This window comes from Scyliorhinus canicula, chromosome 1 (assembly GCF_902713615.1).
Source record: "Scyliorhinus canicula chromosome 1, sScyCan1.1, whole genome shotgun sequence".
NCBI lineage: Eukaryota > Metazoa > Chordata > Chondrichthyes > Carcharhiniformes > Scyliorhinidae > Scyliorhinus > Scyliorhinus canicula.
Genome location: NC_052146.1, coordinates 260,352,418 through 260,367,750, shown reverse-complemented (window position 1 = coordinate 260,367,750; position 15,333 = coordinate 260,352,418). Strand labels below are relative to the sequence as shown.

The 15,333-nt window shown below is 47.7% G+C and overlaps 1 protein-coding gene across 8 annotated transcripts in view; it reads left to right on the top strand.

Annotated features, from left to right (window-relative positions):
- Positions 1-15,333, top strand: part of LOC119973713 (REST corepressor 3-like) — a 202,358-nt gene that overhangs the window by 164,497 nt on the left and 22,528 nt on the right. For 6 of the 8 annotated variants that reach the window (XM_038812117.1, XM_038812142.1, XM_038812133.1 and 3 more), the window contains one exon: positions 57-301. In XM_038812117.1, coding sequence (XP_038668045.1) covers positions 57-301 — 245 coding nt within the window. The remainder of the gene's footprint in view (positions 1-56; positions 302-15,333) is intronic. The other 2 variants (XM_038812159.1, XM_038812126.1) reach the window with 1 other exon arrangement.

Genomic DNA, 15,333 nt, shown 5'->3' with positions numbered 1-15,333 from the left:
CTGCTTCATTATTGTGAAAAAAAATCACAAGCTAAAATTGTCTTGTGTGACTGCAGGTGTCCGTAAATATGGGAAGGACTTTCAAGCCATTGCAGACGTAATTGGAAACAAAACTGTTGGCCAAGTGAAGAACTTTTTTGTTAACTACAGACGTCGCTTTAATCTTGAAGAGGTCCTACAGGAATGGGAGGCAGAGCAAGAAACACAAGAATCAAATGGAGTTTCTCCCACATCAGGGGAGGAAGGAAAGCCTACTTTGATTTCTGTTCCAGCAAAAAGCCCTGATGTAGAAGAGGAGGTAGTAAGTTTTTCCACCCTTACCTTTGTTTCTGTTGTAAGTGCATTGCAATTTTATGGACAAATACTAAGGGCTGGATTTTCACAACCAAGGCAGATGGATCAGTATTCCCCAACCCAGCAGACCCCTATTGGTGGAAAGAGCCCCATCACATCCAATTATTATTGCAGCAGTTGGGGGAGGGAGGATCATTTCAGATCCCTGGAATTTAATCTTGGTTGTTTGCTTATATTTTTGGCCCTTCATTCCAGGAATGAGTCAAATGAATCTCCTCTGTATTGCTGTAACCTAGTTATATCTCTTTTCAAATAAGGAAACCATACAGTATTCCAGATGTTGTCTCACCAATGTCCTATACAGCTTCAGTAAATCTTCACTATCTTTATATTCCAATCTTCTTGCAATAAATATCAACATTCCATTTGCCTTCCTATTTCGCTGTAGCTGCATACTAACTTTGTGACTCATGTATCAGGACACCCAGATGCCTCTGTACCACACCATCTCTCCCCATTTGAATAGTATGCTGCTTTTCTATTCTTCCTGCCAAATTTGACAGGTTTGCATTTATATACTCAATCTGCCAAATTTTTGCATACTCATTTAACCTGTTCTTATCCCTTTGCAGACTCTCTACCGCCTCTTGACAACTTGCTTTTCTACATATCTTGGTGTCATTAGCAAATTTAGCTACCATACATTTGGTCCAAATCATTGCTGTAGATTGTAAATAGTTGAAGCCCCAGCACTGATCCCTGTGGCAATCCACATCTTGTCAACTCAAAGAAGACCCATTTATCCCGACTCTGCTTCCTGTTAGTTAGCCAATCCTTTGTCCATGCTAACATGTTCCTCCCTATGCCATGTTTTCTTGCGCAATAACTTCTGATGTGATTCCTCAGCAAATGCCTTTTGGAAATTCAAGTACATCACATCTATAGGTTCCCCTTTATCCATTTTGCTTGTTACTGCTCAAAAACCTGTAATAAATTAGTTCAGCACGATTACCCTTTTGCAAAGTCATGTTGAGTCTGCCACATCAAATTATGACTTGCTAAGATTCCTTAATAATAGATTTTAACAATTTCTCAAGAAAGATGTTAGGCTCACTAGCGTACAGTTTCCTGCTTTCTGTCTCCTTTTTTCTTGAATAAAGGTATTTATTGCATTAGCTGTTTTCCAATCGACTGGAATTCTTCCAGAATCTGAAGAATTTTGGAAGATTGTAATCATAGGAACTGGAATACACCCTCAGCCCCTCAAGCCTGTCCCAACATTTAGTGAGATCATGGCTGATCTGTGGTCTAACTTTGGTCATATCCCTCAATATTTTTGCTCAACAAAAATCTATCTATCTCCGATTTAAAATTAATAACGATTCCAACTTCAACTCTTGTTTGTGGGATAGAGTTCCAAACCTCTACCACCCTTTGAGTGAAGAAATGCTTCCTAACTTTAAGAGCCATTGGGAAGTTTTCTAAGGTTTCTTTAGTGAAGATAGACATAATACAACGCCTCCGCCATTACCTTGTTTTTTAATATCGATATCCCAGACTCTAGAGCAGCAACACTGGCTTTAGTTACTCCGCTCCTCGGTAGAACGCTTACTGTCTGTTTTTATATTACTAGCTAACCTTCTCTTATACTCCACTTTCTTTCTGTTTGCTTGTTTTTTCTGCTTGTTAAATCTACCCAATATCGTCTGACCTACCACTAATCTTTGCAGATTTGTAGTGTTTCATTCAATTTGATACTGTACTTATCTTCCTTATACAGTCATGGATGATGCATCCTTCTCAATGGGATACATTTTTGTTGAGAGTTATTGAATATCTCCTTAAAATAATACCACTACCTTTAACCTAATTTCCCAGTTCACTTTAGCTAGCTCTGCCTTCATATGCTTATGAAGGATTTAGTTAGATTTAAAACCCTGGTCTTAAACTTGCGTTTCACCTCTTCAAACCGAACATCAAATCTTATCATGTCATGGAAAAATCTACAGCAGAATTGGGGGGGGGGGGGTGCGTTCAAAATGGAATTGGCGAGAGTACAGGTCCAGCAGGTTCCCTTTAGGGTGAAATGTCAAGTCCAGAGAACCCTGGATGTCTAGGAATATTCAGGACTGGGTAGGAAGGAAAAGAGGCTTTTAATAGACACAAAGAACAAAGAAAATTACAGCCCAGGAACAGGGGCTTCGGCCCTCCCAGCCTGCGCCAATCCAGATCCTTTATCTAAACCTGTCTCCTATTTTCCAAGGTCTACTTCCCTCTGTTCCCACCCATTCATATACCTGTCTAGATGCTTCTTAAATTATGCTATCGTGCCCGCCTCTACCACCTCCGCTGGTAAAGCGTTCCAGGCACCCACCACCCTCTGCGTAAAAAACTTTCCACGCACATCTCCCTTAAACTTTCCCCCTCTCACCTTGAAATCGTGACCACTTGTAACTGACACCCCCACTCTTGGGAAAAGCTTGTTGCTATCCACCCTGTCCATACCTCTCATAATTTTGTAGACCTCAATCAGGTCCCCCCTCAACCTCCGTCTTTCCAACGAAAACAATCCTAATCTACTCAACCTTTCTTCATAGCTAGCACCCTCCATACCAGGCAACATCCTGGTGAACCTCCTCTGCACCCTCTCCAAGGCATCCACATCCTTCTGGTAATGTGGCGACCAGAACTGCACGCAGTATTCCAAATGTGGCCAAACCAAAGTCCTATACAACTGTAACATGACCTGCCAACTCTTGTACTCAATACCCCGTCCGATGAAGGCAAGCATGCTGTATGCCTTCTTGACCACTCTATCAACCTGCGTTGCCACCTTCAGGGTACAATGGACCTGAACTCCCAGATCTCTCTGCACATCAATTTTCCCCAAGACCCTTCCATTGACCATATAGTCCGCTCTTGAATTTGATCTTCCAAAATGCATCACCTCGCATTTGCCTGGATTGAACTCCATCTGCCATTTCTCTGCCCAACTCTCCAATCTATCTATATTTTGTTGTATTCTCTGACAGTCCTCCTCGCTCTCTGCAACTCCACCAATCTTAGTATCATCTGCAAACTTGCTAATCAGACCACCTATACCTTCCTCCAGGTCATTTATGTAGATCACAAACAACAGTGGTCCGAGCACGGATCCCTGTGGAACACCACTAGTCACCCTTCTCCATTTTGAGACACTCCCTTCCACCACTACTCTCTGTCTCCTGTTGCCCAGCCAGTTCTTTATCCATCTCTAGCTGGTACACCCTGAACCCCATACGACTTCACTTTTTCCATCAACCTGCCATGGGAAACCTTATCAAACGCCTTACTAAAGTCCATGTATACGATATCTACAGCCCTTCCCTCATCAATTAACTTTGTCACTTCCTCAAAGAATTCTATTAGATTTGTAAGACATGACCTTCCCTGCACAAAACCATGCTGCCTATCACTGATAAGTCAATTTTCTTCCAGATGTGAATAGATCCTATCCCTCAGTATCTTCTCCAACAGTTTGCCTACCACTGACGTCAAGCTCACAGGTCTATAATTCCCTGGATTATCCCTGCTACCCTTCTTAAACAAAGGGAGTGGGTCTACAGATACCCTCATCGATTATAGAAAGTGCAGAGGGGGAACTCAAAAAAGCAATCAGGAGAGCAAAGAGGGAGCATTTAAAAGCACTGGCAGGTAAGATTAGGGAAAATCCCAATATATTTTTCAAGTATATCAAGGGGAAAAGGATAACCAGGAAACCAATTAGGACCAATTAGGGACCAAGGGGGTAATCTGTGCATCGAACCGGATGACACTGGTAGGGTGTTAAATTAGTACTTCATGTCTGTCTTCACTTTGGAGAAAGAGGATGTTGGTGTAGAATTCAAAAAGAGGGACTGTGAGGTGCTTGAGCAGTTTCACATGGGGAGTGAGGAGGTACTAGGGGTTTTGGCGGGCTTTTAAGTGGACAGATCCTCCGGTCCAGATGAGTTGTATACTAGGCTGCTATGAAAGACAAGGGAGAAGGTTACAGGGGCTCTGACCCAAATTCTTTAGTCCTTTCTGGCCACAGGGGAGATACCAGAGGACAGCTAATGAGTTTCCACTTTTCAAAAAGAGTGGTAGAGATAAAACAGGGAATTACAGACCAATGAGTCTCACATCAGTGATAGGGAAACTATTGGAGAGAATTCTGAAGATCAGAATCAATCTTCACTTGGGAGAGGCAAGGTTTCATCAGGGACAGTCAGCATGACTTTATCAGAGGGAGGTCATGCCTAACAAATTTGAATGAATTTTTTGAGGAGTTGACCAGGTGTGTAGGTCCTGCAGTCGATGCAATTTTTATGGATTTCAGCAAATCCTTTGGCATGGTCCCACATGGGAGATTGCTAAAGAAGGTAAAAGCATGTGGGATCTAGAGGTAACATGGCAAGTTGGATCCAAAATTGCTTCGTAATGGGAGACAGAGGGTGGTGGTTGAAGGCTGTTTGTGTGACTGGAGGCCGGTGTCCAGTGGCATACCACAGGGATCAGTGCTGGGTCCCTTTGTTGTTTATGATATATATAAACCATACAGAAGAAAATGTGGGGGGAATGATGAGACGTAATTTACTAGTGCTCCTGCTTTCATTGTTGTTATTGTTCTGCTGAGTTACTGCTATTGTTAAACTTTATTCTTATAAAGAAGTTCCTTCTTTTAAGCAACACATTTGACTACCTAATTTGTGGTCTCAAGTTACCACAACAAGGTTATTGATATAAACTGTCCCATTGCTTATTACCAAGTCCAGAATGGTGTGCTCCCTGGTTGGTTCTAGAATATGCTGATCTAAGAAATTGGTTGACATAAACTCATTGATATAATTTCCCAGACTAGAAACAGAAAACGAGAGCAGGCATAGGCCATTCGGCCCTTCGAGCCTGCTTTGTCATTCAGCATGATCGTGGCTGATCCTCCATCTCCGTGGGGCAGCACGGTAGCATTGTGGATAGCACAATCGCTTCACAGCTCCAGGGTCCCAGGTTCGATTCCGGCTTGGGTCACTGTCTGTGCGGAGTCTGCACATCCTCCCCGTGTGTGCGTGGGTTTCCTCCGGGTGCTCCGGTTTCCTCCCACAGTCCAAAGATGTGCAGGTTAGGTGGATTGGCCATGATAAATTGCCCTTCGTGTCCAAAATTGCCCTTAGTGTAGGGTGGGGTTGCTGCGTTATGGGGATAGGGTGGAGGTGTTGACCTTGGGTAGGGTGCTCTTTCCAAGAGCCGGTGCTGACTCGATGGGCCGAATGGCCTCCTTCTGCACTGTAAATTCTATGATCTATGATCTCAACATCATATTCCAGAATTCTCCCCATAACTTTTGACATCTTTAGAATCTACAAATCTATCTATTTGCTTCTTAAAGATATTCAGATATTCTTAAAGATATTGCACAGCCTTCTATGGTGAAGAAATTGCACTTCATCTCAGCCCTAAATGGCCTACCCTATTTATTGACTACAGCTCCGCCTTCAACACCATAATCCCAACCAAGCTCATATCAAAGCTCCAAAACCTAGGACTTGGCTCTCCACTCTGCAACTGGATCCTTGACTTTCTGACCAACAGACCACAATCAGTAAAAATGAACACCAACACCTCCTCCACAATAGTCCTCAATACCGGTTCCCCGCAAGGCTGCGTACTTAGCCCCCTACTCTACTCCCTGTACATACACGACTGCGTGGCAAAACTTGGTTCCAACTCCATCTACAAGTTTGCTGACGACACGACCATAGTGGGCCGGATCTCGAATAACGACGAGTCCGAATACAGGAGGGAGATAGAGAACCTAGTGGAGTGGTGTAACAACAACAATCTCTCCCTCAATGCCAGCAAAACTAAAGAGCTGGTCATTGACTTCAGGAAGCAAAGTACTGTACACACCCCTGTCAGCATCAATGGGGCCGAGGTGGAGATGGTTAGCAGTTTCAAATTCCTAGGGGAGCACATCACCAAAAATCTGTCCTGGTCCACTCACGTCGACGCTATCACCAAGAAAGCACAACAGCGCCTATACTTCCTCAGGAAACTAAGGAAATTCGGCATGTCCACATTAACCCTTACCAACTTTTACAGATGCACTATAGAAAGCATCCTATCGGGCTGCATCACAGCCTGGTATGGCAACTGCTCGGCCCAGGACCGCAAGGGACTTCAGAGAGTCGTGAATACCGCCCAGTCCATCACATGAACCTGCCTCCCATCCATGGACTCCATCTACACCTCCCGCTGCCTGGGGAAAGCGGGCAGCATAATCAAGGATCCCTCCCACCCGGCTTACTCACTTTTCCAACTTCTTCCATCGTGCAGGAGATACAGAAGTCTGAGAACACGCACGAACAGACTCAAAAACAGCTTCTTCCCCACTGTCACCAGACTCCTAAATGACCCTCTTATTGTCTGACCTCATTAACACTACACTCTGTATGCTTCATCCGATGCCAATGCTTATGTAGTTACGTTGTATATCTTGTGTTGCCCTATTATGTATTCTCATGTATTTTCTTGAATTTTGTTTAATTCCCTTTTCTTCCATGTACTGAATGATCTGTTGAGCTGCATGCAGAAAAATACTTTTCACTGTACCTCGGTACACGTGACAATAAACAAATTCAATCCAATCCAATCCATATCCTGAGGCTCTCCAGACAGAGGAACCAGCATCCCTGCACCCAGTCTATCCAGCCCTGTCAGGATTTTATACATTTCAATTAGATCCCCTCTCATTTTTCTAAATTACAATGCGCACAGGCCCAGTTGAACCAATCTCTCCTCATACCACAATCCTGCCACCCAAGAAATCAGTCTAGTGAACCTTTGTTGTACTCCTATCCTTTCTTTCAGAAGGAGACCAAAACTACACACACTAATCCAGGTATGGTTTCACCAAGGCCATGTACAGCTGCAGATTGGACACCCTTGCTCTTGTACTCAAGTCCTCTTGTAATGAAGGCCAAAATACCATTTGCCTTGCTAACTGCTTGCTGTACCTGTATGCTTACTTCCAGTGACTGGTGTAGTAGAACACCCAGGTCCCTACGTACGTCAGCAATTCCCCAATCTATCACCACTTCATTAATATTTTGCCATTCTGTTTCTCCATCCAACCTGGATAACTTTTATCCATGTTATACTGCACCTGTCATATGTTTTCCCACTCACTCAACTTGACTAAATCATATTGAAGCATCTAAACATCCTCCTCACCACTTACCTTCCCACTAAGTTTTGCATCATCATCAAACTTGGAAACATTGGGCTGGATTCTCCGTCGACGGGATCCTCCGTTCTGCTGGCAGCACACTCATGCCTGCGGATTTCTTGACAGCGTGGGTTCCCACAATGGGAAACCCCATTGACCGGCTGCCGGAACGGAGAATCCTGTTGCCAGCTGGGGGCGCCGCACCCGAAAACGGATGCGGCGGAACTGAAAATCTTGCCCATTACTTTTGGTTCCTTCATCCAAATCAGTGATGTATATTATGAATAGCCAGGGCCCAAGCACTGATGCCCTGGGACCCCACTAGTCACTGCCTTCTGCTTCGAAAAATACCCATTAATTCTTGTCTGCTAACCAATTCTTAAGCCATGTCAATATAGTACCTCCAATCCAATGTGCTTCAATTTTGCACACTTACCTCCTATGTGGGACTTTATCAAAAGCTTTCCGAAAGTCCAAATATACCACATCCACTACTTCACCCTTACCTATCATATCAGTTACATCCTCAAACTCCAGTAGGTTTGTCAAACATGATTTCCATTTCAATTTTTTAAAAAAATATTTTTATTCACGGCCTTTTAACAAAAATATACCGAATATCAGATTACATCAACCCAATAAGCTCCACAAGCCTCCAGCCCCCTTGACGCCAACCCCATACCACGTCCATCCTTCCCCACTTTAACTCCCTTAACCCACTTCTCTATCCTCTTTGAAGAAATCAATGAACAATTTCCATCTCCGGGTGAACCCTTCTACCGACCCCCGCAGAGCGAACTTGATCGTCTCCGATCTCAGGAATTCTGCCACGTCACTCACCAATACCCCCACCTTCGTCGGCTCTGAGTCCTGCCAACACAACAAAATCCGTCTCCAAGCTATCAAGGAGACAAAGGCCAATACATTGGCCTCTCTTTCCTCACATCCCACCCCCCGAACTCCTGGGTCTTCCAGCACGCCAAATGACGGCAGCTCCGGACTCGGGGTGCCACCCACACACCCAGAACCTCAGACATAACATTGAGAACCCCTACCAGAACCCCCTTGGTATCGGACACGCCCAGAACATGTGGACGTGATTAGACAACCCCCCCACACACACATACACACACACAGCCCGGTGCACTGACCTCACCTGTCTTCCACCCCCTCAAAGAACTTGCTCATCCTCGTCACTTTCATGTGGGCCCTATACACCATTTTAAACTGGATGAGCCTTAACCTCGCACACGACATGTACGTGTTCACCCTCCGCAAGGCCTTAGCCCATGTCCTGGCCCCCATCTCACTCCCAGCTCCTCCTCTCATTTGCGTTTAACATCCTCCACCACTAGCAATTCCGTATAAATATCCGACACTTCTCTCTCTCTCTCTCTCTCTCTTTCTCCCCCCCCACCCCCCAGTTGTCCTCCGACAAGAGCTTGTCTTGCAGTGCCGGCAGCGGCAGCCCCAGGAAGGGCGCCACCTCTCTTTACAAAGTCCTGAACCTGCAGGTACCGAAATCCTTTTCCCTTGGGCAACCCATACAATTCCTCCAACTCCCCAGCCCTGCAGATTTGCCCCCTATAAGCAAGTTCCTGAAGTACTCAATCCCCAACTGTTGCTACCCCTGGAACCTTGCATCCAGTCTCACCGGCATGAAACTATGATTGTCGCAGATCGGCGCCCACAACAACCTACCCTCCATCCCCAAGTGATGCCTACACTGCCCTCACACCGTTAAAGCTAACACCACTAGGAGTTAGGGTAGGGAGGAAGTTGGGTATGTCACTGTGGGGTTTTTGCGTGTGTCGGACCGCTCGGCTATTTAGAATGTTGATATGTTAAAATTATAAATGCCTCAGTAAAATGTTTTCTTGAAAAAAAGCTAACACCATCACGGAGCTCGCAGAGTACCTGGCCGGCAAGAACGGCAAAGGCGCCAACAACAAACTCATTCTCCTACATGCCACCTCCACCCGCCCCAAAACCGACCTCTCCTCCACAGACCATTTCTTCACCATCATGACATTTCCACCCAAGAATACTTTATCAAATTTGGCAACGACAGCTCCCTCCACCCCCCATCCCCACACCCCCCGGTTCCAATAAAACCTGTCGTACACGCAGGGCCTTCCCTGCCCATACAAACCCCAAGATCAACCCATTAACTTTCCTGAAAAAAGCCTTGGGGACAAAGATATGGAGGTTCTAAGCCACAAATAGAAACCCCCCCCCCCCCCCCCCCCCCCCGGCATCATTATCACATTAGGTAACCTCCACACATTCGCCGACAGCTTCCTTCCTTTAACAAATCCCATCTGATCCTCTCCAATCACCTCCGGCACACAGTCATCCGGGATGCAAGCACCTTCGCCAAGAACTTTGCATCACCATTCAATACAATATCGGGAGATACGACCCGCACTGCTCCAGGTCCTTACCCTTTTATAGAATATAGGAAATGGAAGCCTGTGATAAAGTAGGGGGGAGTCCCCCCCCCCCCCCCCCCCCCCCCCCCCCCCCTCCCTTGCCTCACCTCCTTCAGACCATTCGGGGCCTCTCGGCCCTGAACCCGCCCCTCCTCACCTTGAGAAACCTCAACCCATCCAGGAACCGCCTCATCCCCACTTCCCCCACTGGGGTATCCAAGTCCTAGATCCTCTTATAAAAGACTTCAAATACCCCATTCACCCCCTCTGGATCCAATACCACTTTATCCCCTTTCGTCCCTCACTCTACCGATCTCCCTTGCCACTGCTTGCTTTCTCAGCTGATGGGCCAGCACCTGACTCGCCTTTTCCCCATAAACTGCCTCTTTGGCCCTCTGCAACTGCCTCACCACCTTCTCCGTAGACACTAATTCAAACTCCATCTGGAGCCTCTGCCTCACCTTCATCAGCCTTCCTCCGGCGCCACTGAGTACTCTTATCCACCCTCAAGATCTCATCAACTAGCCTTGCCCTCTCCTCCTGCTGCAGTCTCTCCCTGTGCACCTGAATCAAAATAAACTCACCCATAATTATGACCTTGAGTGCCTCCCACAACGTGGCGGCTGTGACCTCCCCTGTATCCCCGTATCATTCACCTCCACATAACCCCGAATGGCAGCCCTCACCCGCTCACACACCCCTCATTCACCAACAGCCCCACATCTAACCTCCACTGCAGCCGTTAGGTCTTCCCTTGAACCACCTGCAAATCCACCCATTGCGGCGTGTGATCAGAGACGATGATCGGTGAATACCCTGCGTCGGTCACCCCTCCAGCAGCGTCTTGTCCATCATGAAAAGGTTGATCTGGGAATACACCTGATGCACACGGGAGAAGTATGAAAACTCCTTCATCCTTGGCCTCCCAAACCTCCATGGGTCCACTCCCCTGCCATGCGCTCCATTAAATCCTCAACTCCCTGGCCACTGCCGACACCTTCAAAGACTTCGGACTCAACCGATCCAGACTTTAGGCCAGGATGGTATTAAAATCACGCTCCATAATCAACCAGTGTGGGTCCAAATCCGGAATGTTCCCCAACACCCATCTCATAAAATCCACATCATCCCAGTTCGGGGCGTAAACATTTACCAGGATCACCGACATCCCTCCGGTTTTCCACTCACTACCAAATATCTACCCACCCCCACATGCCCCCCACCCCCAGATCGGCCACAATTCTCCCCATCTCAAACACCCCCCTCTTATTGATGATCACTGCCACTCCCCTTATCTTCATATCCAGCCCCGAGTGGAGTACCTGCCCCACCCATCCCTTCCTCAGCCTCGTCTGGTTCCCCTAACTTCATGTGTGTCTCCTGTAAAAGCACCACGTCCGCCTTCAAGCTCCTCAACTGTGCGAACATATGCAACCGTTTAACTGGCCCATTCAGCCCTCTCACGTTCCACGTGACCAGCCTGGTCATGGGGCTATCCGCACCCCTCTCCTGCCAATCAGCCATACCCCTTTGAACCCTGGGCCCGCCCTCGGATGTCCCTCGCCATCTCTCCCTCATTGTGCCACTCTAACCACATCGCTTGTCAGAAACCCTCCCCCGCCTCACCTCCACACACAAATAACCAACCCCATCCCCACCCCCCATGCCTTCCTCCTGACGAACCCCCATTTCGCTCCCGTTAGCAAGCCTGCCCATGGTCTGCCCAAGGCCTCTAACTTACTCCACCCAACTATCAACAAACAAAGAAGAACAAACTGCACACTCACCATAGTTGCTCCTCCATCGAAACCCAACCAAAGCTACCCACCCCATACACTACCATAAACACAGAGCTCCTGTCCAAAGTTCAATGTTCTCACACTCCTCCCAGTCCATGATCCCTCATAAAGTCAAAACAAAACTGCTTCTGATGTGTCACCCACAAGCAGGCAGGGCACAAAACCCCAAACTTCACCCCTTTCCTGAAGAGGGCAGTCTTTATCCAGTTGAACCCGGCTCTCCTCTTCGCCAAATCCACACCCAGGTCTTAGTAGACCCGCAGCTCACGCCCTTCTCAGGTACAACCTCTGGTCTGCCTCACGCATTTCAAAATCTGTTCTTTGTCCAAGAAACGAAGCAGCCGCACTACCATCGTCCTCGGTGGCTCCCCCACCTGCGGCCTCCGCCTCAGCGCCCTTTGCGCGTGATCCACCTCAAGGGGATGGTCAAAGGCCCCCTCCCCCATCAAGTGCTCCAACATCCTCGCTACATAGTTGGCAGCCTCTGCTCCCTCGATGCCCTCAGGCATCCCAACGATCCTCAGGTTCTGTCTCCTGGAGTGATTCTCCAGGTCCTGCAATTTCTCTCTCTGCCTCTTCTGGCTGTCCAAAACCAACCCCAACTCCATTTCCAACAAGGCTATCCGCTCCTCGTGCACCCCCAACTCCACTTTCTGAATCGCCTGGCCCTGAGCCTCCCACTCTCTCAATTGCAGCTCTGAGCGGCTCCACCACCTTAGCCAGGTCTTCCGAAGCCTCCATCCTCTGCTGCTGGAATTTCCTGTTCAAACATTCCACCAGCTGCTCGGTCGACTACTGAGCGGGAAGCGCTGCACCCTTGCCCGCCAGCATTTAACCTCTGGTGCACCACAAAAAACTGCCTTGCTCCAGCTGCTCTCTCTCTCTTTTGTGTGGCACTTCTCGTCCTCTAATCCATACATCGGTCTCACCAGAGGAGTATTACTTTCCCTTGGCACTCACTCACCTTTTTCAGTCAAAAAGCCCTCCATACAGGTGGGGAAGGACCAACAAAATCCACCTTGAGTGGGAGCCACCAAATGTGCGACTGTTCACTCCATGTCCGCCACCGGAAGTCTCCATGATTTCCATTTCATATATCTATGATGACTTTGTATAATCCCCTTGATACTTTCGAAGTGTCTTTTTATCACATGTGTTATAATAAACTAATCTGCCGGGACTGTTCCAGAATCTACAGAATTTTAGAAGGTGACAACCAAATCATCCACTATTTGCATGGCCTCCTCCTTTAATACCCTGGGATGTAGATTAGCAGGCCTGGGGAATTATCAGCTTTCATCCCTTTTCATTTCTCCCAACGCTACTTTTCTACTAATACTAATTTCTTTCAATTCCTCTTTCTCATCAGACCCTTGATCCTTGGCCTTTAGCCTTTCTGGAAAGTTATTTGTGTCCTCCTTCATGAAGACAGAACTAAAGTAGTTGTTCAATTGCTCTGCCATTTCATTGCTCTCTATTAGAAATTCTCCTGTTTCAGACTGTAAGGGACCTACATTTGTCTTAACTAATCTTTTTTCTTTTATGTACTTAGAATTTTTTATAGTTTGCGAGTGCTTCAAGGGAGGTTTTAAACTAGATTAGCAGGGGGGTGGGATCCTCAGCAGCACGGAAGCAAATGAGGGGCTGAAATGAGATGCAGCACTCACTATGGCAAGCTGAATAGACATGATGGGCAGGAGCATCGCAGGGCATAGGGAAAACCTGTTGGATTAAATTGCATATATTTCAATGCAAGAGGGCTGACCGGTAAGGCTGATGAACCCGGGGCATGGATAGGTATGTAGGATTGGGATATTATAGCTACAACTGAAACATGGCTAAGGGAGGGACAGACTGGCAGCTTAATGTTCCAGGATACAAGTGCTTTAGGTGGGACAGAGGTGGAGGAAAGAGAAGAGGGGGAGTTGCATTTTTGATTAAGGGGAGCATCACGGCAGTAGTCAGAGATGAAATAACCGGCCTTCCGGTGGCGGCAATGAGTGAGTTAACCGCACATTCGGGGGCTCTCACTCCGGCGGTATTTGAGGACCTGGTTTCCCGGTTTTGCGGGACTGTGGCGCGCTGAAAGGACGGCCACGGAGGTGCTGGGGAGCGAGCAGAGCTGCATAGAACCGCGGGAGAGCAGAAAGCAGCGAAAGCAGGAGAGGAAGGGACAAAGGCAAGGAGCCGGGAGCAAAGATGGCGGACCTCAGACCCTGCGATCCAGCAAGCCCTGGAAAACATGCTGCAGGTGATTAAAACAGTTTTGAGTCGTTGAGGCGGGATAACTTGTACCCACTTCAGAAGGCAGTGGATCAGCTGAACTAGAGACTGGATGCGTAGGACGAAAAAGTTAAGGAGCTGGGAGAAGTGGTGGAGGAGCAGGCGGAAGCACAGACGATTGCTGCGCTAGAAGTCAACGGGTTGAAGGAGAGACAGAGAAGACTGCTGGACAGAGTAGAGGAGCGGGAAGATAGAGCCCGTAGACAAAATCTGAGGATCATCGGCCTCCCAGAGGGGGCTGAGGGAGCTGATGCCACAGCGTTTGTAGCGGACCTGTTGATGCAGCTAATGGGGGCTGAAGCCTTTCCGCGATCGCCGGAGCTGGAGGGGGCACAGAGTACAGGCGAGACAGGTGGGTCCGGGGGGGGGGTCCCCCCCAGTCTGATGGTGATTACGTTCCACAGGTTTGTGGAGAAGGAACGGGTGCTGCAGTGGGCAAAGAACACTAAGAGCAGCACGTGGAATAACCGTGTTCTTCGCATTTACCAGGACCTAAGCCAGGAGGTGGCCAGGCGGCAAGCAGCCTTTAAACAAGTTAAGGAGGTGTTATTCAAAAAGCACGTGAAGTTTGGTCTGCTCTTCCCGGCCCGTCTTTGGGTTACGCATCAGGGCCAACACCACTACTTCTCCGAGCCCAAAGAAGCGTAGGTCTTTGCGAGGTATAGGGGGCTGGTCTCGATAAAAGGACCCACGGACGCAAGCTAGGGTCCGAGAATTACCGTTTGAAGGGATGCCTACTGTGCCTGGACTGCTGGTCGACTGTTTACTGCTTTAAAGGTGCCATGTGGTGTATTTTTTGTGGGCAGTTTTTGCCTGTGGGGGGAGGGGAGCCTCGCGCCCCCCCCCCCCCCCCCTCCCCTCTTGTATAGTCTTTTTCCCTTTTTTTGCTGTTTTTTTCTGCTGTGGTGGGTACCTTTTGTTGGGCTCTCTGAGTGCGCTGGAGCCTGTATTGTAACAAAAGAGTGGCCGGTCAGCAATGGGGATTAAAGATGTTGGTTGGGGGCTTTCGTTTCATTTATGTCTATGGTTTTTATGTTTGTTTCTGATGGGTACTGGGTTATTGCGGTGTTATTTTATTCATGCTCAGAAAGGGACGTGGGTTAACACTTTTCTGTGTACACAACTGGAACTGTATTGTACCTGGAGCAGCCTTGCGGTGCTGTTTGATGTTTACATCTTGTTTGTTCTCTCCCATCTTAGTGAGACTGCTCCAGTGGGTCGGAGTGGGGGATGGTGTGCTGGGGAGTGGGGAGATGAGGTCGGGGAAACAATGGGAGTGAGA